The 23,231-nt window shown below is 42.1% G+C and overlaps 2 protein-coding genes across 9 annotated transcripts in view; one reads left to right on the top strand and one right to left on the bottom strand.

The window, feature by feature from the left end:
- Positions 1–16,076, top strand: part of BCAS4 (breast carcinoma amplified sequence 4) — a 56,000-nt gene extending 39,924 nt beyond the window's left edge. Inside the window, exon 6 of the mRNA XM_079980178.1 lies at positions 14,442–16,076. Coding sequence (XP_079836304.1) covers positions 14,442–14,523 — 82 coding nt within the window. The 3' untranslated portion in view covers positions 14,524–16,076. The remainder of the gene's footprint in view (positions 1–14,441) is intronic.
- Positions 16,077–17,706: 1,630 nt separating this feature from the next.
- ADNP (activity dependent neuroprotector homeobox) overlaps positions 17,707–23,231 on the bottom strand; it is a 46,299-nt gene continuing 40,774 nt past the window's right edge. For all 8 annotated transcript variants that reach the window (XM_079978946.1, XM_079978947.1, XM_079978944.1 and 5 more), the window contains one exon: positions 17,707–21,925. In XM_079978946.1, coding sequence (XP_079835072.1) covers positions 18,788–21,925 — 3,138 coding nt within the window. In that variant the 3' untranslated portion in view covers positions 17,707–18,787. The remainder of the gene's footprint in view (positions 21,926–23,231) is intronic.

Below are 23,231 nucleotides of genomic sequence, written 5' to 3'. Positions count from 1 at the left end.
TCTTTTTTTTTTTCTTTCAAGACTTCTGTCTAGCACCCTTGCCTTTCATAATGATAAACAAGGATACTTTGCTGAATGGAGAAATGAGATTGCAGTGTACAGAAGAGATGCAAGTGATGAATTAAAAAAACTAGATGAGACATGAGAACATTCTCAAACTTAACACACCTAACAGAGATGTACTTGCTTTGGTTTTAACACCCCAGAATGTAAATATTTCTGCAGTCCTTTTGAACACCTACAAAATGGCAGCATGTTCCTTAATTCATAATCAAAAACTGCTATTACCCAAACTCTGAAAACAGCAACACATTCTTATGGACCTGTTTGGTAGCAAAAAAGCCGCAAGGAAACCAATTTGTTGATAAAGCTGCATGTTAGTTTTGTGTTCTTCTCCAAAGGTCCGTTTCATGTTTCCCTGTTGAAGGATTTTATATCATAAGATCAGCCGACTCATGCCGCATGGAATACCTTGCGCAGTCTTAAAACCAGCGTTCTGCAAGGGGAGCAGGAAGAGTGTAACTCATTAAGGTCTGGCTAAACCAAGGCTCAGGCTTTCAATAGCAACAGGCCAGTCTTCTGCTTAAAAATGAACAAAACCTAGGCCTTCGATGGACGTTTTCAAAGGGCAACTGCTTTCAAGGAAATAATGATTTCCGGTGAGCAGAAGCACTTATGTAAGTCTCCAGCGGCATGGCGAGAGGTGGGGTGTGTGCTGCTGCTGCATCTGCTTTTGGCTGGGTAGGATTATGGCCATTTTCTGTAGGCTGCTAGCAGCTCTCTGGCTGTGATGTAATGGTGGTTGCAGCAAAGGTGCTGTTCTTCACTGTGGCCTATAGGAGTCATAACGTTTGGCTGATCTCTCGCCTGCCTCCCAACACAAGGCATTTTCGCTCCACTCTCAGCGCACCGCACCTCCCCCAACTCTCTCCACAGAGCTTTTCCCTGAGGCAAATTTCTTGCTGTCTGGAGTATCAAATATGCACAGGCACTTTCCCCCCCTTTCTCTCCCTCCCTCCAAAGGATTTCCCAGTATGGTGGTTGTAAGGCGCAAGCAATACCTTGAAAAGCCACTCAACTTTGCTCAGGTTCTCTTTTTTTTTCTCCTGTGGTGTGGGTTTGTCTGCTTTGCTTCATTCAACTTTGTACATCTATACAAACAGTAGCTCCGCATAAGCTAGAAGCACTCTCTTGCCATTCCAATTTTTTTTCCTGTGATGAAAATGCAACATGAGCAGATGGCAAGTATTAACACACAAAACGCAATCCTTGCCCCTAGACGCTGATTTTAACAATGATGTAGGCTTCTGTCATGGACTTGCAGCTAGTTAAGTAGTGTTTACAAGTTAATGAATTTGTTCCACTTGAAATATCTGATATGTGCTGAGGTTCGGCGATCAATGAGTCCTTGAGGAATAACTGAGGAGTGTGAAGTTTTGAAACCAGCTCCTCCCCCTCCTCTCAACGCATTCATTTGTCCACAGTGTAAATTACCCACTTTTAATAAGGAGATGAAAATTAATAAGGGTGTGCAAAACCTGTTCCTTTTATTTCCACAGCCTTTTCTGCTTTCGTGTCACAATGGCATCACGCGATTGTGACACTTGTCCACAAAAGTGGCTATGCCGTTTTCACAAAGTAGATTTCAATCATTAATGTGCATCACATATGCTTGTCATGTTGCCCATTCAAAAACACAGCACCGTAATTTAATACAGATCTTTATCATTGTTAGCACTGCAGGTGCGGTTGACACAAATGCACAACAGCTTGCACGATGAAGCTGCCTCTTTAATTTTTTTTCTTTCGTTTTTTACAGATCTGGTAATATTTGTAATACCTGCTGCCATTTGGGGAAAGTGGATGTGCAGTTTTGTTGTTCACAGCATTCCAAAACACAATAATATTCACAGCATTCCAAAACACAATAAAAAATAGAGAGCAGCTGTGCATGGCTTCCTGTACCCTAAGCTGTTATAAACCTTGCAGTGATTGGGCTCTTAGCAAATGCAGATTAAATACTATTATCATAACACGGCCCTGTATCTGATGATGTGCTTTCTTATTTTTGATATGTTCAACTGACAAGTTCTAAACATGAAGGCACTGAATAGTGTACATTGTTATTGACTGGGCTGATGACAATCATATTTTGGAAATATTTTATGGATGGTCCCATCACAAACTTTTCAGATATCAGGGATTTGGAAACATGGACTTCTTTGATATTTGTCTCCTTTATTCTAGCTAGTTTTTATTCAAGAAGAAGTAGAAATAGTGCTCAGAAGCCTAGCCCCTAGTTTAAAAAGGGTGTGTTTCTCTTATATTCATACTTAAACTGAGGCAAACCTTTGGCAAAACAGAGGGTTGATATATGAAACACATGCTATTCATTATCTAGAAGAACAGGCAGGCAGTGGTCTACCATACAAATACTTCCTTCTGAAGAAAGTAATTGTTCATAGTTGAATGGGTAATTTTATGAAAATGTCAACCTACAGACTCATCTTTCATTTTCATATATAGTTAACTAGTTCAATATAATTTTCCAAAGTTTCATTATCTGGCAAACAGTTTTTTCAAAATGGCGTTTTACACATGAGCAAAACAACCAGAAGCACGACATGCAAGATGACTCTGAATTTCTCTGTTCCCTCCTCCTAAAGTTCAGTTAAATATCTCTCCAATGAAATAGAGAATAGGTTAATGACCCTTTATTGTACTGACAGTTTGCTTTCTCATGTGGTGAATATGACAAGATTTTTTTAATGTTAGGAGCACAATCAGCTGAACTTGGGAGAGTAAAACTTACTTTACTTGAGAAATTAAAGGAAATATATGTATATTATGTCTATAACCTTATTCTCTTCTTTGATTTTCTTACCATTGAGAAAATGTGCAAACCACATTTGTTGTGACCAGCATGACACCACAATGGTGCAACTTAACATAGCATAAACATGATGGCATGTGTGTCATGTGAACCTCTTTTTAGAATTGTCATATTTTCTTCCTTGAGAATTAAATAATGATTAGGGGAGCAGTCCTAGGCACAAGCAACTAGTGAAAGGCAAGCTGGGGTAAGTTAAGGCAGAGTAAAGTACAGCAGATCCAAACTCTGTTCCATAGCAGGGCACAAGCCCAGCAGAAGGAAAGCAAGTGAGCCTTCGAAATAGTCTTCTACTTTGGGTTGCCAAGTCACATGGCTGAGCTGGGCAGGCTTGAGATGCAGCCTAAGTCACCACTCTCTGGTCCTGTGCCGGCCACACCCCTGGAATGCCCTCCTTTTGGGACTTACACTGGCCTTGGCTCAGCCAGCTTCAACTTAGATGGCTGAGTCCTGATTAGCAAATTAAGCCAATGTATCTTTGGCTGAGCCAGGGTCAAGGACTTGATGCTGATGGAGATCCTCTGCATCCCAGTCTGCTCATTCCAGTAAATCTTGCCATAGGATTGTCCCCAAAGCCTATTATATGTACCATTCCATCAACGCAGAGCATCTTTTGGGGAAAAAAGAGACAGGTGCCTGCCTTCAAGAAACTTACAGTCTGAAAGACAAGTCAGACAAGGGAGGTGGGCATATGTTGTTGCTTTTTGAAGAAAGGTAATATAATTATGTGTTGATATACAGTAGTACCTTGGAAGTTGAACGGAATCCGTTCCGGAAGTCCGTTCGACTTCCAAAACATTTGGAAAACAAAGCGTGGCTTCTGATTGGCTGCAGGAAGCTCCTGCAGCCAATTGGAAGCCCTGTCAGATGTTTGGGTTCCAAAGAACGCTCGCAAACCGGAACACTCACTTCCGGGTTTGTGGCTTTCGGGAGCCAAAACGTCTGAGTACCAAGGCGTTTGGGAGCCAAGGTACAACTGCATTTAGTAATCAGACTCCTTCTTTAGGTAAATTATCTGTTACTTTGGTATGGGTTAGAAAAGTGTAGAATTTATATTTCTGTGCTATTTATCCACCCGTTTTCTTGAAGCATGTGGAAGCTTCTACCAGCTTTCCCCCAGATGGATCAAGGAGGCAGGCTCATCTTGAATGGCTCTCCCTAGCCAAGGTGAATAGGTGGGATCATGTAGAGAAGGAACCTTCTTGGCTCCATGGACCAGATCCCTAAAAGGATCTGCCTCCTGGACCAAAGTTGATGTCAAAATTCCATTCGCTCAGGCTTAAAGAGGGCGGAAAAGAAGGCTTTGGGATACATTAAGATCAAAGGAAGATCAGATTTAAGGGGAAGGGAAAAGACTTCCCCCCACAACCTTTGGTTTGGACGCCTCCTTTACGTTTTCTTTACCCGCTGATTGTTATCATTATGCATTTCCTGTGAACCAAACAAATGGCACAACTTGTATGTTTTTAACGTTGTACACCGCCCTGAGATCTTTTGATAAAGGACAGAATATAAATGGAAACAACAACAACAACAACAACAACAACAACAACATAGATTGATCAGAACAAACTACAGCCGTTTTTAGCAAACTATTAAAGTCTAAAAACTTGAGTCAGTACGTTCACACGTGGGTATCATTACTTTTTCCTGCATGGATTACAGGCCATTCCTTACTGCACTGCAATCTAAGCTTTTGCCCTAGTCGCTCTTAAGTAGCTCATTTCAAATAATCGGGCGCTAATAGGCTATTTCAGAATGGTTGTTGGTAGATGAACATTCCTGATAACAGAAGCAGTTGAATATCCAACGATTCCGTTGCCGCAACGGCAGCTTTGCTGCGCATTCTGCTCCGGTTGAGTGTTAAACTGCCTTTACTTCTTTGCCCTCGTGCAATTGCCCTTAACCTGCAGAACACCGAGGCTCCTGTTGCCTCTAATTCGACAAGAAAGGTGTGCGCATTTTGTGTGTTTGTGTGTGTTCTCTCCTGGCCAGTAGGAGCGAAGCTTTCCTGGCCTGCCGGGAAAATTCCAGCTATTCCTCTTTGCAGTTGCTGTGGCCAGCGGTTGCTATTACACAGTGCTTCACTGTAGTTTACCTAGCAGAGCTCAGCCTGCAGGAGTCGCCATGATTACTGCAGCTTCTCTTTCTGGCTGCCCATCCCCCATCCATGCTGCAGTGCCAGTTCTATGGTGAGAGAGAGAGTTTTCACATAGTCATACACAAGACTATTTTTATTCCCTCTTAGCTGGCTATGCTATTGCCATGTTGAATAGGCTTTTTTTTCTCCCCAGGATCTGTGCACCAATATTACCTTCGCCCCCCCCCCCAAAAAAAAGTTATATGGACCCCTGAGGTGTGGGTTGCAGCTGTTTAACCCTTTAATTGACAAACAGTTCTCCATTATTTCAGGGTGCGAGTTTTCTGCCTTTCTTGGAAATCAGGATGGTTTTGAGGCCACACACTGACCTTTTTGTATTACCCCCCTCCCTTTTGGGTTCAAGTAGCAGAGTTTGTTTGCACAAGTGGCTCCTTTTCATAGTGGTGTAGCGCATGGTTGGCTTGTTTTTCATTTGAAGTTAGCATTTTTCCTGCATCTGACTCCAGATTCTGGGTCATGCATTCATGTCTTATCTATAACTGGAGCGGGGATTGTAGCCTCCCTGAACTTAGTTTCCCCTCTGTGTGTAAATGTGGAGAATAGTGGTCTGCCTCCTGGTGCTGTTAATTGAGACTTTTTATTAATTGACTACCTCTGGCATCAGCTGGGAAACTGCAGCTCTGCAGCTGTCTGCCATTGTGGATACCACAGTCGCAGCAGTGGGTATAAGAATAGCCCTCCACTTGGGGGACCATGCAGCAGATGGAGCATGTTAAAGGGCTTTTTGATTTGGACCTCAGTGTTTTCTTTTCTTCTTCCTTTCAGCGCAAGTGTGTCGTGTTCTGAGGCAGCGTTGCACAGTCTGTGTTAGAAACTAGAGCAAAATGCCCTTGCATGAAGCCCAGAGTGCCAGCAGATACAGACTGTCAAGTTGATCACAAACAGCAGATAGAAAACAAGCAGAGGCCCTCATTTATAGACATGTCGCTTCTGGCAACGTCATATAGGAAAGCTTAGCTAAGTTCGTGGCTGAAAAGAGGAAAAGCCAGGGATCTTGAGCTGAGCAGAGGACCCTAATGTCGTAAGGACTGCCAGATTGATTCCAAATTTCAGGTTTAGGGCTGTGTGTATTATATGTATGTTTTGTGATTTCAAGTATAGAATCTAGCAGCTGGTGCCTTTATGGTTTCAGAGTAAATGTCCAGCCCTCCAAAGTCTAGAACTATGTGAGATGTGTCTTAATGAAGGCTCCATAATTGCTATGGAGATGAGCTCAGTTCTGTGTAGTCAGGCGGTGGCTGGTGTTTTCCATGGCACCTGTCTCCTGCCCATGCAGCCAATCTCTATGCCGCTATTTCACATTCTCTACCTCCAATACAGATATGAAGCCCCCCACTTCTTTTCTCTCTGCTATGGGTAGAGGAGGATTTATTATGATTATTGGGAAAAAACCCTTTCTTTTCCATTTCCTCCCCCTGCTCAAGCTTTGTAAGGAAGTCAGGGGGTGTGACCCTTAGGAATTTAAAATCCCAAACTATATCTTCTAAACTCATATTCCAAGTAGAAAAGGGTCATTGATATAATTTAAAGAATATATCATTGTTTACTGTTCATAAAGACATTATGCTTATTCAGGATGACTCGTTTAGCCTCCCCTTACTGTGATCCTTAATACTATATACTATTAAAGTGTTGGGTGGTTGGTTATATATCCAAATTTACTGAGTGATGGAGATGCTCATAACCTGTTGATTTTTCTCCAAGCACACGTTTCTTCTGATTTTGCATGGCAGAAAGGGCTCAGGTTACAACTTGTGTCCAGTGCATTGGGCTTTAGCATGGCACCAAAATTCTCTTCCATGGCACCCACTTTCTGCCTATCTGTGCCACTACTTTTTATATGTGCTGAAGTAAATCTGCATTTCACTTTGCTAAGTACTCAGAAGGCCTCTTCTTGGCAGGTTGCCAACTCCCAAGCTGTTTGTGCCATTAGTCTCTGACTCCACCTACACTGAGGTTCTTTGTAGAATGTAGTTCATGGGCAGTGGTTATACAGGCCCTTCAGAATCTGGAAACGTAGGAAGGAATTTTAACAATGCCTAGTCAAGGACCAAGCTACATGTTACTTTGGCAGATGCCTGATTCCAGAGCTGCATTTTCTGAGATCATGTGGGGCCAGAGTATTGAACCCTTCTCCCTGCCCGCCCATGTTTTCTATGCAAGTTCCCCTCCCCTGAGTTCATAACCAGCGACACTTTTTGATCTTTGGGCCTAGCTTAGGGGAGAAGGGAATGGTGGTGTGTGTGAGTGAGTGTGTGTGTGTGAGTGTATGTGTGTGTGTGTGAAAACAACTGTGGGAGGAAGATACCTTTGTAGAGAATTAGTCGTGAGCAGAAGCCACATGAAGCACCTCCCATCTGCTGATGCTTTCCTATAAATGTAGAATAGAATCATGGAATCATAGAGTTGGAAGAGACCACAAGGGCCATCGAGTCCAACCCCCTGCCAAGCAGGAAAACCATCAGAGCACTCCTGACATATGGTTGTCAAGCCTCTGCTTAAAGACCTCCAAAGAAGGAGACTCCATCACACTCCTTGGCAGCAAATTCCACTGTCGAACAGCTCTTACTGTCAGGAAGTTCTTCCTAATGTTTAGGTGGAATCTTCTTTCTTGTAGTTTGGAGCCATTGCTCTGTGTCCGCTTCTCTGGAGCAGCAGAAAACAACCTTTCTCCCTCCTGCCATGTAGGGTTGGGAATCCCAAGGTTACCTTGGACTTATTTAAAATATTGATATCCCAACTTTCTGTCTGACAACAGGCTTCCAAACCAGCTGATAAAGGAAAATTAACTCAATATTAACACATTTTCCCTTTTTGAAGCCAGTGACTAATGAAGACACAGAGACAGATGCTGTAAGAATTCCCCTCTCCCCACTTCTTTGGTGTTTCTTACAAACTACTGTCGACTCAGGGGAAATCCAACGCAAAAGTGCTAGGAGTCTGACCCTCTAAACATAGAAATAGATGTTGGGTATGCATTCCTTTTGTATTAAGGTGTTTTTTGTTTTAAAAAGCCACTTGCCCCACAAACACAGATTGCGATATTGAAAGTATGGAATTGTTTTTGATTGAGCTTTGGTCTTAAAACAGAAGTATGAGGAGTGTTATATGGTGAAGCAGATAATCTTGTCTAATCCTAGAATGGTGGTTATGTGGACAGCAAAACCTGATTTTGTGCAGAGCATCTGTGATGTGGCCTCTCACCTTTTTTTAACAACTGGCCTAGCGCTGCTTGCTGTCACTTTGTGCTGTTAACAGACCTGCCTCTGCCAAGGTGCCCCATGTATGTTTTATTCTTTGCTTCTGTTGAGCAGCTAGACTGTGAACCCCAGGAGAAATAGGAACTAATCTTTCCAGCTGCTTGGACCTCAGTATGGATGTAACTTTGAAAATACGGTTCCCTTGTTAGTCTTATCGAGTGAGCACCAGTTCACTGTGATTGAATGCAGCGTAGGTATTTTATCTTTGTTTCTCCATTTTCTTAGCTTCTCAAGAAGCAGTGTTTGGGAGTAGAGATGAACAAAATGGAAAGTGAAAGCTATTAAGTAGTGTATAGGCTCCTAGAAAATGTTTCACACTTCGAGAACATGAGTATTTGTGGGCAAATAATCCTTTTATCTGCCTTAATTTAGCCTGGCACCAGAAGTCTAGGGGTCCTAAGACAGTTGGGCAACGCCATGGCTGGCACACCAACATTAAAAAATCCCATCTGTCTGAATTGCCCCATGGTACTGTTTGACAAACTACTTTCCTATCCGAGTATCTTTAGAAAAAATACTAGTTTAGACTCGGCGTCTCTCTTTGGAGTGGTCTTCAAGAATACCACTCTCATGCCCTTCCTGACTGAACTTCTTAGCCCGTAGATAACAATTTCATTGATACGTCCCAAGCAAATTGTCTCACAGCAGAAGGTATGAAAGATTTCAACAGTTTGGTGTTTATGGGTTATAGGCAAGCTTGGAAGACAGTGGATTCCTAGTTGACAGTTCCAGAATGTGTGGATAATATATACTAACCCACCACTGCTTGAACAGTATCAACAGAAAGTGCATTGCAGAGGTAACCCTCGATTATACAAACTTGGATAGTAATTTATGGGATGGTGATATATTATTATTAATAATAATAATTCAATTTATATGCTGCCCTATACCCAGAGATCTCATTTATTCTATAAATAAATCTGCCATAGCTTTAGCTGAGATTCCTGCATTGCAAGGGGTTGGACTAGATGACCCTTGGGTCCCTTCCAACTCTACAATTCTATGAAATAATAATAATAAAGATACAAGGAATGGCTTTTACAATGGCCCATATAGCGTAATATTGACTCTGCTGGCTATCAGCAACATTGGCATCTCAGGCAGAAGTACCTCTCTCCCTCTCCCCTCCCAAAATTCCTGGTGGTAAAAGTGTGAATTCTGCCCCTGTGGCTGCTGAGAGGCAGGTAAGAGGGCAATGATGTGCTGGACTAGCAGGGGGCCTGGACTGCAAGCTTTCATGTTATTATTAAAAAGGTGAAGTCACTAGGCTTAGGGGAGGATTCAAAGGAAAATTTGCAGGCAAACTTCTGAGTGATTTGTGTGAGATGAGTTAGGCTCGCTGCTCCCACCTTTCATTGTCTTTAGCTAATGGATACTTGGACACCAGGTGGTTGGAATGCCTGGGATATTAAAGAGCTGCTGTTTCCCCATCAAGTACAATTTTTTATTTCCGGTTCTAGCTCATTTTCTTCCCTTTGAAACCTCTGCAGTTTAAAGATCTACTATTTCCCCTCATCTTCCTTTGCCCTTTAGCAGGACTTACTCCCAGATAAGTGGGTACAGGATTGCGGTCTTGGCTTTCCTGTAAGGGGCAAAAGGGTTCAGTATTACTACAAAGCAGAACTTATAGTTCTAAAGTTATGCTATAAAGAAAGGCATATAATATTAATAATTCTAACAAAAAAAATTAATCTAACATTTTTAAAATCCTATGGCTTTGACACTGGAAAAGTAGGAGTAGCTTTTATTTTTTTAGCAAGCTATTAGGAAATATGTTGATCAGATGTGCTTTTCTTTCCTCTATTTTACCAGTAAAGGGCGAATAGTAAAAACTAAAAAGCGGAGTGTTTTGCTTTCCTTGGTCTCCCAACACCAGTGACTGGCCTAAGGTGACTCCTCTTAGGAATCAGTCTCCTGTGCACACCAACCTGGGAATAAGCTCAGCTGAATACAAGTGGGACTTGTGCATCTTAGTAAACACACAATAACCAGGTCAGATTAAGTTTGCTTGAAGTCTTGGAGCTTCATGGGTGGAGGGTAAAAAAACACTCCCTAGTACAAAGAAGCATCTGTCTGGTTAAAAGGACTAAAATTAGATGCCTGTGATACAGAGTGTAGGCCTAACCAGTTCTACTCAGAAGTAAATCCTGTTGAAGCTAGTGGCACTTCCTCCCAGTTAAGCGGGGCTAGAATTGCAGCCATTGTATGCCTCCTCCTGTTATGAGAGTTGGTGGCTGGTTCATGGCAGAAAGTTTAGAATGTGAAACTGTGTTTGCTCACTGTTGTTTCTCAAGGTTGACAAGCTGGTTTTTAGTTGTGCTCTGCTGTACAGTATCACAAGTGGAATGTAGCAATCAGGAGGGGGGGGGGCGTGCTAATTTACCTGGCTTTGTTTTTTTATTTCTGGTGTCTCATCACCTTTTTTGCCTGTAGATACTATATCACACATATACAGTTATTAAAAAGAAATGTATTACCAGGTTGCCCAAATGGTTTGTTGTTTTTTCTCTTTACTTGTTCTTTGCATTTTTTAGGGTGGAAAGCAGGGCTCCTGAGCCTTTAGCAGCAGTGTGGCAAGCACAAATTAGGCAAAGAGAACCTTTTCTGGTATGGAAATCAAATTATGGGGATTCACCTGTCAACATTGTGTCTACCAAAGCAATTCCTTCTGTGTGGCCCAGTTCCACCCGCAAAAGAGGGTGCAAATTTGCATATGGCAAATAATATGCAAATCATTTGTGAATGCAGAAAATGCAATCCATGTACAGTGTACTGGGCCCAGAAAAGCCTTTTGGCACTCATTCTACCAGTTGGCTTACCTTACACGAGGGTGGGAACAAGCAGCCCTCTAGATGTTGGACTACAATTCCCATCATCCATCCCTGACCATTGGCTGCGCTGGCTGATGAAATGCCAGCAACAGAGGGAGGAGTCACCTGTAGGCCAGTGCTGCTTTAAGATGGATAGGTAACAAAATGCATCCATTCCCTTCAACTTGCTAGAAGGATAAGGAAGCTGGACCAGCAGAATGAAACTATGGTCAACTGGTAACCTTAATGCTTTAATGAAAAGAACGATGTGATCTTTAGGCAATAAGGCGGATAGTGCCCAATCTTGTTAGTTGTTTGAACACAAAAATAGCATTATAAAGAAAAAAACTTATTCCAACCTATAGCTCAGCTCCTGAGTAGCAGTACTGCTGCTTTTCAGAGAGAATGGCCAGCTTGCTTTGAAGAGGAGGGAGCCTGGGAGCTGCTGCTTATCTCCATTTTCTTCACTTCAGAAGCTACACAGGGCTACCTGTCCTTTCCATGTTCTTCTGATCTGAGCTGCTGCCCTTTGGGTGCAGACACTGGTCACACTCCAAACTTGGGCCTTCGGAGGGGAAGGGGAGGTGCGCTGGCGTTCTTTATCACATTTAATTAAGCCTCAGTACTGCAGAGGTGCTCTTTCCACATTTTTGACATTTAGGGGACGCAGGTGGCGCTGTGGGTAAAAAGCCTCAGCGCCTAGGGCTTGCCGATCGAAAGGTCGGCGGTTCGAATCCCTGCGGCGGGGTGCGCTCCCGTTGCTCGGTCCCAGCGCCTGCCAACCTAGCAGTTCGAAAGCACCCCTGGGTGCAAGTAGATAAATAGGGACCGCTTACTGTCGGGAAGGTAAACGGCGTTTCCGTGTGCTGCGCTGGCTCGCCAGATGCAGCTTTGTCACGCTGGCCACGTGACCCGGAAGTGTCTCCGGACAGCGCTGGTCCCCGGCCTCTTGAGTGAGATGGGCGCACAACCCCAGAGTCTGTCAAGACTGGCCCGTACGGGCAGGGGTACCTTTACCTTTACCTTACTGCAGAGGTGCTCTTTCCACATTTTTGATCCGGCACCTCGGTGGGAAGGAGGGCTGCATGGAAGGGAAAAAGCCGAGACCAGCAATCCTCCCGTGCACTTGCTGACTGAGTCACCAAGAGAAAACGTCAGGAGGAAGCCACTAGATGCTGGTTTCAGTGCTGATGTGCAACAGCCTTCACTGTGCTGTGGCGCGATGCCATTTTGAGGCTGATGAGCCGGGGGGGGGGGTGTTGGCTCTCAAACTGTGTGACGGAGATGTGCCACTATCAGTTAAACCTCCTCTGCAGCATTTCAGGGAGGCTCTGTGCAATGATGGGAAATGCAGCCATGCAATGCGAAAGGCAGGTTGCCGTGACGGAGCACCTTTGCCTCACCACAGATGCAAAAGCTGGAGATCAGCAAAGAAACTGCAGTGCTCACCAGCCTTTTTGGCTCTGGTGCCAGCCCCTTGCCTTCCTGTGCCGCGTTGAAGGTTTCTTGCCAAGCACGAGAAACTATACCAGAAGGCGGCTATCTGAATTCAGGGACGCGCTCAGGCTTTGGAGGTGCAACCAAACATAGCCAGTGTCTCTGTCAGAAAGGGTCTCACTCTCTGATGCACAAATGAAATAAAGCTACCTGCTGGGCTGGGCACTTAGGTGAGGTCCTTGGTGTCACTTTGCTACAATGGAGATACTTCTCCAGAAGTTAAAACTGTCCCACTCTGGAACCACTGGAGAAGAGGCCATTATCCATTTCCCTTGTAAGGTTGGGAATGTTATTCAAGCAGTCGCCTACCTTGCCACAGCTACGATTTCCTTACTACAGTGGGAGAGTCAAGTTTGATATCATCCTGTTCCAACTTTATAGCTGAATCAAATGCCTTAAATTCCAGAGATGTGTAATCATTATGGACCTCTGGCTGTTAGGAGAGTGCTTCTGCATGGCTAAATGGAATTTTTCCCCCCATCATGATAATAAAATATGGATTTTTTAAATTATTATACAGGTCTAGGATTTGTGGTAGTCTCCACCGACCTAGGGTGATGGGAATGGCGAAGTGAAATTCAGAATGAATTGCATTTTAAAAATATGTGATTGGGGGGAAATGCTAAGGGTTCTTGTAGAGGAAGCCATCAGTAACTAAAAGTTGAAGAGGAGACAGTAAAGATACAAAGGCCTTGTTGACTATTCATTCCTTTCCCCCTGCCCAGTTTCTGGAGGAGGAGATTAAGAATAGAAGACCTTCCTAATAGGCTTTCACTGACAGCTGGCAGTATAGCAGATTTCACTACCTGGTGCCTCAGTTCTCTTGTCCTCAAGTATCTTGTTAAGCTTCTTTCTTGGACTGAAGTTTCATAAAGTCTGAAATCTGCAATGCTGAATCTAATTACTAGAAAGTCCAGCAAAACACAATTTCAGACTCAAATTTGCTATTTAAGCAGTGCACAAGAATTGGGAATCCCCCCCATCCTGTCAATCCAGAACCAGCCCCCTTCTAAACAGACTTACCCGTCCTTTCAGTTTTATATGTAAATGAAAGCTGAAGAGTTTTGAGTTATTATAGAACAGAACAGAAACTTGTTTTTCTTTTCCTTCACAAACTCTTCTTGCACCCGCCAGTTCTCTAGCAATCACTCCCCCCAAGTTACTTGCCTAAAAGCCAGAAAGGTCTTTCACTCACAGAAAGATTTCAGTGTTAATTTACTGTTTAAATGCTAGCACAGAATTGGAACAAAGACCCAAGAGCTTAAATGTATTGAGTGTGATACATTTACAAAACAAAAGCTTCAAATGGTACAACATAACTTGATACACCCGCAGATTAAGAGGTAAGGCTGATACAAAGCAAAGGCAGCAAGATTTGAGGTGCTTGAAGGACTTGTCACCAGGATAGGTGCCATCTTCTTCTGCACCAAATCAAACATAAGATTACTTGATTTTCGGTAATTTAACAAAAGTTCAAGAGGTAATTCATCACAAAATTGGTTCTTCCCATGACCAGTAAAATCTGCAGGCAACTCAAACTTAGACTTGTATCAACTTTCGTTTGGATCTCATGCTGCTAACAGGACTAGAGCTGGGGTGTGTGTGTGTTTTAAAACAATTTTTACCATTAGTTTGTTGCAGCAATTGGAAATATTCAGAATTCCCAAATTTATTTTTGATGCTCAGAAGACCACTTCCACTTAGGTATTATGTACACAATATACATTTAAATTTGATTTAATCTGTTAGGAGCAATTTAATTAAAATCTAATTCTTTGGCGACCAGCTGAGGGAGAACTAATGTCTGTCTTCTTTTTCAGAAACATGCCACAGCTTCGCAGCACACTTACAGCCTGCCAGAACTCTACAGAACTGAAGATTATTTTCCTATCAAATATATAGGGAGCAAGTACCAGAACCACTAAGGCTGCATTTAATCGTCTCTAGCATTTGAGAGAACTTGATCTGAACAGCTACAGGGATTGAGTAAAATAGATGTTAGACCAAAGAAGGGAAGAGTGGTAATATTTCTGCCTTTTTATCTTTCCCATGAGGGAGAAACTAATCCCCAGATTTGCTGGTTTTCAAGTATTGATGGTCCTTGCGCTATGACAAAAACGTTATACAGTCTTGTTGCTTTGCTTCCATTTGGCATTTGAGACAGGTTTATGTAAACAAAGCAGGAATAGCACATTTAAGATGTCAAAATTGGATGAAACTTACTTACCTTAAGTACCATGGATTGCAGCAAGAAGCTATTTTCCTACTCTGTGCCTAACTGCTACAATCTTTCATTTATACCAAGGCTGTTGCAGTGTAGAAATCCAATTTTGAAAGTTGCCTAATAAAGTGGCACAATCTTACTTACTTCCCCCCTTCCAAATAGCACATATATTCAAAATTCTTCTGAAATGTAACTTGAATGGTTTAGTTCTGGAAAATGCTTGTTATTGAACCACAGCATGTTCAAAACAAGCAAATTAAAATACTTAACACGCACTGAAGAGACCATTGCATCCAGTGTCTTATTTTTGAGGCATGAACCTTTGGTTACAAGCTCAACCACAAAGGTATAAGTGATCAGAAGCAGTACATATAAGCCATACGAGGCAGACTCCCCCATATGAAACAGGGTATTGCTCATGTACGGCAAGGTGAGGCTGCCTCAGGCAGAATCCACACAACAGCAGATCCCAGTGTAGATCTCTATTCCTGATACAGATCTTCACTTGCCCTTCTTTCTGGCAGGCGGGGGGGCACCATTTTGTGGTTTGCCTCAGGTGCCAAGATGTCTTGGGCCAGCTCTCCATTAAATGTGATTTTAAAGCATTTTCTGATCCCTCTATACAAAGTACTTCACTAAAAGGGATGAAACGAATTAACACTCATTTTAACAAAGGCAGTTGATCAGCACATGGCCTTTGTGTGTATGGTTCTGCCTCTACTGAAATGAATGGCACTTCCAGGATGCCTAAATTCTGCCATGTAGCTAAAAACAAGCTGTGTATCTGTATTTATACAGTGTATGTACACAACTGTTGCTGCAGATGTTGCGATTACTAGAGCTCATACCTTAGGATCTTCCAGCTCTTTCCATTGGTTTTGCTCACAACAGCAATGGACTGTTTAGAACATTTAAGACATGCACAACTAGCGATGCACGTTGACACAACTATTACTAATTTCTGGAGATGTAGATTTTACACTGCAGAAGTAAACGACTGTATCCTTTCGAGTGATCAATACTGAAGGCTATATTAAAAATATATGATCAGACTGCTGCAATCTATTGATTTTCATGAATGCAACATAAAATGAAAGCAATCTTGCTCATCCAAGGTTACCCAAGAGGGCTCACAAAAATGTCTTCTAGAATCATGTTGCCTACATCTGACGGAACACCTGGCTTCTTATTATAGTATCACGTGCACAAAATAAAAAACCTAGTGTGAAAACTTATAATCTCTTTTTGACATTGGTGCTGCATTACACACTCACAAATTATGCTGCAAATGTGAAGCAGTTATGGCGTAAACCAAAAATGAATCACAGAAAAGAGGTCCTGTTTAAGTACAGTGGTGCCTCGCAAGACGAAATTAATCCGTTCCGTGAGGCTCTTCGTATAGCGGTTTTTTCGTCTTGCGAAGCAAGCCCATTGACAGCTTAGCGGATTAGCACTATTAGCGGCTTTTAGCGATCAGCTGTTAAGCGGCTTAGGAAAAGGGGGGAAAAGGGGGGGAACCCGCAGGAACTCGCAAGACATTTTCGTCTTGCGAAGCAAGCCCATAGGGAAATTTGTTTTGCGAAGCGCCTCCAGAACGGAAAACCCTTTCGTCTAGCGGGTTTTCCGTCTTGCAAGGCGTTCGTCTTGCGGGGCACCACTGTAGTTTAGAACCTATGAAATGTTATGCAAGTACACGTGGCAGGTACCTGGAATACATCCTATTAGCATATGGAATGCTGACACATTAGGGAGAACTCTAGCAAAAAGGATTAGGTTTTTTTTGTAAAAAGGTTAAGGAGGAGTGAATACAAACAGTACCTGCTTCAAGGGCACCAGTGCAAATATTAGACTTTTATGTTCATGGCAGGCTGTGGCCTGGAATATGCAAGTTGGACGTAATTGCTTTGTGGTCGACTCCAAATACCTGATTAACTGACTGCCAGGAACTGCCAACTTGTCTAATACCTTATATCCGTGAACTGGTAGGAAAAAAAACTTGCAAATATAGACTAACTTACCCTCCTCCGCAAACGTAGTCGTCAATATATACCATCAGTACGTTTGTAAGGTTTCTTGTGAGCTTTTGCCTTATGAGTCCACCACTATCAGTTGCCCAGGTTGTATTCTTGCCACTTCCTGCTAGAACAAGATGCATCCTTGACTCCAGCACATCGCAACACAATGAAGCAAAACTAAGATGTTTAAAAAGCTTATTTCCGCACAAGTGAGGTCTTAGAAAAAGGGGGAAACATTTACATTTTTCAATAACTGAGAAAATGAGTAAGCTGTGTCACTTGAACAGAATGCTCTCTGTTCAAACTGGGATGTTGGAGTATTTTTTTCCTATGCCTATCATTAGGGGAAAATACATATCATTACGTATTCACTCCTAGTATGGAATAAGATGCCCCTGGTATATTACTTTTAACATTTGCTGATAAATGCATGAATTATATTAGAAATATGTGATATATGAACACTTTCCAAAGTTACAATGTTCACTACTACCTTAATTTATCTTCATGTTGCTCATCTGCCCCATCTTTAAGTATACATTTAACTTCCCCACAGAAAGCAATGGGACTTTAAAATGCTCAACTTTAAATTGGCTGTGCTGCATATTTGCACATCAGTTAACCTATATAGTCTTTTACATTTGTATTTGTCTATTACTTGATTGAGGCTCCATAGGATTCGTGTTCATATAGGCCACCTATTGTGATTTGTATGAGACTGCTCCAGCAGAAATCTTTCGTTTTCTCAAGGCATCATCATCCAAGATTGCTTCCTTTCAACAAAAGCCAACATAATGAAGCAGAATTTTTAGAATGAGGGATGCAGACCTTGTAATAAAGCAAATGTTTACATTAAGCACAATACAGCAATTTATTTAGATGCTTAAATGAATACAAAGGGGAAATAAAGATCACAAATTATCCATACTACAACAATGTGTCATATATTAGATGGTATAAATGAATACAACACCATGTTGGTGTTAACTAAAGATAAAACTAAATATCCAAAAATGCAGCACTCATTTCCGTATGCTGCTTTAACACAGTACACTTTTATACAGATCTAAAAGGTGTCAAAATTAGTAGCTGCAAACTTGTTTCTTGCATGTGATTTTTTTTTTTTAGCTTAAAAGATTTCAGAAAATGGCTCTGAAATACATAGTCATCAGTTGTAATGTCAAGGATATTCAAGAACAAGAAAATTCTATAATACAATAGAGTCCAGATATACTTTTATGTTGCTGGCCTCTGTTTTGAGATTGTACAAGGTTATGTGCAAAAACTAAGTCTGTCAAAATTCTTACTATAGCAGTTTCAAGCTTTTTGCTAGGTAAACTAGATACAGCATTTATTACACAGCAGGGCAACACTAAAAAAAAGGAAAAAAGAACCAAATCTATGATGGGTACACAAGAACAATAGCATAAGCATCACTTGAATAGGTCTAAAAGACTGTACAAATATACATTTCAACTATTCAGAATGATACATGAAAAAAACAATTTCCCCAGAGTCCTACTATACACATTGAATTGGTAGCTCATATGTTGGCCCTAAAACTACCATGTGAAAAAGGGTAATGTTTAAAAAGACATACAGCTGAACATATACAGAGTGAAATATGTTGAAAATGCCAATAAAATAAAACCTTTGCTTTTCTTCAGTGAGCAACTGGAAGCCACCAACATATCCATTTTCACATTAAGTTACTGTGCTCGTCACAGCAGATACTCTCAAGTGAGATTTGCCAACAGCATACTTTGAAATAAGAACTGGAATCAGTGTGGCAGCCTCGCAGCCACTAACCAGGTGACCTTGCATTCAAAAGGCAATACCAGTTTACAATGAACTTAGCAGTCGTTCTGAAATGAAAATGTTTAGACGGTTGTCAAGTGGAAGATATGGAGTCTCGAGTTTTAACAGCTTATGCTTGCTGACTACTCAGCTCTACCCCAGTTAGGGTGCTGTGCATCGATTCCGTAACCCCATCAGTCACACTGTCAAACTGTTCTCCATCCTCGCTGTCAATTGTGCTGTTCTGCCACTCCATCTGCTGATTTGACAAGCTCTCTTCGATTTCTGTTGCATTTTTCCACTGTGACTGGTCCTTGGACCAAAACTCGCCCACTTTTCCATAGGAACTATTCTTCCACTTTGACTGTTCTTCGTCACTCTCAGAGGCAGTACCTTTCGTTTCTGCAACTGGTTTACTATTAGTAGCATCTTCACTTTGGGATGATTCATCCGTCCACGTTTCTGGTTTCACTTCAGATGTATTATCTTCAAAGTCAGACACTTGCTGAGAACCAGGTACGCTTTCAGACGGCGATGCTTCTACTTTCCATTCAATGGGATCATCTTGATCTTCTTGGTCACCTTCACTGTCTGAACCTTCAGCTACCAGCTTTGTTGGTTCTTCTGCAGAGCTACTCTCCTTGTATTTTGGGTCTCCATCCTCCTTTTGGTCTATTTTTTCCGGAGACTCCAAAGTGGCTTCTTCAGTTGTCTCCTTAGATATGCTTTCATCCGGTGTCTCATTTATACTATTAATAGATGTTTTGCGACCAGAGTTAGACACAGATTCTGCAAATGGACTATTGCTTTCGTTGAACTCCTGTTCTATGTTCTCAAAACTGTCTGAGGAACTTTCATTATCTTTCTCTAGGTTTATCTTTTTGTCAACTGTTTTGCTAGGATTGACTCTGGAATTCTCTTCGTCGTGGTTCTCAAACAACCACTCGGCATCAAAATCCATTTCGTGTTTAACCTTGTTCAGTTCTTTCATGTTGAAACCTAGCAAGACACCCAGTTTATACCTTTCACAATCTCTAACGCATTTCTTTCTTTTGTTGCTGAAGTGTGAAGCAATGTCGGATTTCCAAAGCCAGAGACTGGCAGCTAACTTTTCAATCTCCCTCCGACTGGGATACGGTTGCTTATTGAAATATTTGGTGAGAAATGTTTTCCTAGCTTCGTAAGAATCATCTTCATGACCCTTGGGATCTAAAGCCAGCACTACAGGTTCTTCAGGCTTCTCCTCAAAGATGGAAGGGGAATCGTCGTCATCCATTTTTCTTTTCTTCAGCAGAGAGAATTCCATGTGTTCATAAGTACGTTTCACAGGTCCTGCACCTGGAGACTGGTTTAGTCGGGAGGGAACATTACCTTTGTCTTGACCGTTCTGAGTCTTCCCCACACCCCTGCAGTGGACAAGGTGCAGGGTTATAGTTGAGGCAGTCATGTTACTCGTGTAGACTCCAAGGCAATGAATACATTTATATGTAAGCTTTTTCTCTACCGGATGAACTGTTTGAATAACTTGATGTCTCTCCCTTAAGTGATGTGCCAGTGCATCAGAAATGGGTCCTTTCAGGATTGAAAAGCACAAAGGGCAAAGGGTTTTCCCCACATCTTTTTTGTAGGGGACTGCTGCTTGAGGAGAACTTTTTACAGGTACATCTGTCTTCTCCTGAATTTTTGGCTGTGGTTTTGGAGGAACTGGAGCGGTATTTTGAGCATGGTAAGCGACGGATTCGGCAGGGGCATCTCTCAAGTTGTAGGTAGTTACAAGCAAGTGTATATTGGTGTGGCTACCCTGCTGCAACGTCAAATCAAACGTTAACGTGGAATCAGTTTTGGGCCCCATTTCTTCATCGACATGAACCATTCGCATGTGAGCAGCCATCTTCTCAACATCATTGAACGTTGAGCGGCAGTAGGGACAAGACAGACCATGGATTAACATGTGGTTGAGCAGCGTGTCAGTAGGCAAGTAGCGATTACAGTATAAACATTTGCTAGTAAAATTATGTATTTTCATGATGTAGTTAGCAACTGCGGGCACCTTTTCAGCCTTGTGCTCTTTCTCAAAATGAACACTGTACACGTTTTCAGGGAAGAGCTCATTGCAGATTGTACAAATCTTCCATTTCTGAGTTGATGAAGTATTGGTGGAAGTGGTACATATAGGGCCAACGGCAAGAGGCTTGGGTGTGGACTGGGTTAATATTCTGGATGCTGCCTGAGACTGACCTAATGATGTTGATTTCAGTGAGCCTGATGAAAGTGAAGATGAGTTGGCAGACGAAAGAGAGTACCTTGCTGTAGCCTGCGATCTCGGTTCCCCTCCAAGAGGGTAAGGTCGCCCGTTTCCACTTGGGGAATACTGCTTCATTGATTGAGACTGCTGGGAGAGGGAAACTGGAGAACTACCTGTTAAACTTAGCCTTCCTCCCGTGTGACCAACGTAACTTGGCGGTACCGATTTCACACCATAGTTGTTCGGTTGCAAATGGACGTTGGACATCATATTTACTCCTCCAGAATTCAACGTAGGCTTTGGTATATTCAGTCGGTTCATCATTTGCTGTGATGGAAGAGACCGGACATTTCCAGGGGACAGGGCACCCATCCTCTGAGGAAGTCCCATAGGCTTTTTATCCTGTGGTTTTGGAGCAATTAGCATTAAAGGTTTGGATCTGGGAACTACCACATTTGTATGCCCTATCATTGCTGTCACTTGGTATCCTATACGCTCGTGGTCTTCAATAACATGCTGTACTAAAGCTTCATACGACTTCGGCATAAAAAGGCAGCGTTTGCAGTGAATCATGCCCTCTTCTCGGGAACTTAAGGGTACAATCCCATTGAGTGACTTCTCACTTCCCTTTGCTATATAAGGTGCAGCAACATGCTGAAAATGTTCCCTGTAAATGTGCTTTCTAACTATTTCGTAGAGAGGATCTCGGTAAGTGCACTTCTTACAGTAATAAACAGCTTGTTCTACACTGTCAGCCTGCTTAGGTTTAAGGCTATCATGCTTGTTTTTATCTTTAAAAGTGCTGATGCCTCCACTTGGTGTATTGGCATTTGGAGCATGAAATATTTTAATATGCGTTTCCAAAGTCTTTTTGTCTGCATTGAAAGTACAGTAGGGACAATTGAGAAGGATCCTGTTTTCAAAGTCTTCACTATGAACATTCCGGAAGTGACTTTTGTAGGCAGAAAAGAACTTTGAGGAAAATGGACATGCACTGCAGCAAAAGGGTTTTGTCCGATAGTCCTTAAAAACAAAACAAAAAAGAAAAACTTAAGTATCAGAAAAACTGCATTTGATTTGCATTCCCTTTCCTAATCCTTCTGACTCAATGGATCACAGCCTCAAGGCAAACTTACGAAACTATCATCCATTTAACATTCTTTTTTTTTAAAAGCTGGCAAAAATCAGACAATTCATCGAAAGTCTTTAAGAAAGACTAGTCCGAGACCACAGAGAAATACATCTTCCTTATTTTTGATCATTCAGCCCCTGCAAGCATTACAAACCAAGACAGATGCCTGTTTAAGATGTAATAGGAAGCCATGGGTTGTATCCTATGCTGGTGCTACTCAGAGCAGACTCACTGAAATTAATGAACCTAAGTTAGCCATGTTCATTAACTTCAATGGGTTTACTCTGAGTAGGGTTAGCATATGCTAAAAACCATGGTTTTCCGTTAAGAGAACAAGCTGCAGTGACCTTTGGGCTGCAGGCTTCCTCCACCCTTCTGCAACTTTGTGCCTGAGGAGACTGAAAGCTTCATAGAGCCACACCACTTTCAAACTAAGGGTTTTAAATTGTGTAAGGAGCTTCCAGAAGTAAAGGAGGCTCCCAGTTTCAGAACTTGATCCTCCCAACTTGTAGAAGACTTGGGAAAAAGTTATGCTTCAGAGGAAGTAGGGCTTGTAAGGGTGCTCTTATTCTCTCTCACATAAGTGTTAGCATGCACAGAAGTAAAAACACCAGGACATGCCTTCTATTCAGCTCAACAACGAAAGCAGCTTTCCATTTTCTCCTCTCATGTACAGAGAAGTAATGGGAGAGCACAGAAACCTAAGCTGTGCCACCACATGTTCTCATAACACGAAAGCGCAGTTTCCCACCATATCTGAACCAGTCCAGTGATTCATCAGCGTATACCAGATTCTCAAGCAGTGATAAAATACTTAAGCATGCACAAATTCTTTTTAGAATCTCTGTATTGGTACAACATCTAATTATGGCTTTATCAAAGTTTCCAAACTTTCAATCTGATACACTCTGTAACTAGATAAACTCAGATTGCTCCGGTAAATATATCCTGACACTTCAGACATCAAACCATGGTTTGTGCTAAATTTAGTGTGTAACTCAAATCACTGTTTTGAGACTCCAAACACACAACAGCCAAACCAAGGCTGCTAGACTGCTTTCATTTTCTGCCCTCTTAGTTTCATAAATCACAGATTCACTCCTCTCTATCGTGCAGCAGCTTCTGGAAGGAAAACAAAAAGCCATAACTATGGTCTGTCAATTCATTAATCGTGCTAAACCACAGTTTATGCTTTGC

Source organism: Podarcis cretensis (genome assembly GCF_951804945.1).
Source record: "Podarcis cretensis genome assembly, chromosome: 6".
NCBI lineage: Eukaryota > Metazoa > Chordata > Lepidosauria > Squamata > Lacertidae > Podarcis > Podarcis cretensis.
Note: the sequence above shows the minus strand (reverse complement) of the source record. Positions and strands in the feature narration are given on the sequence as shown.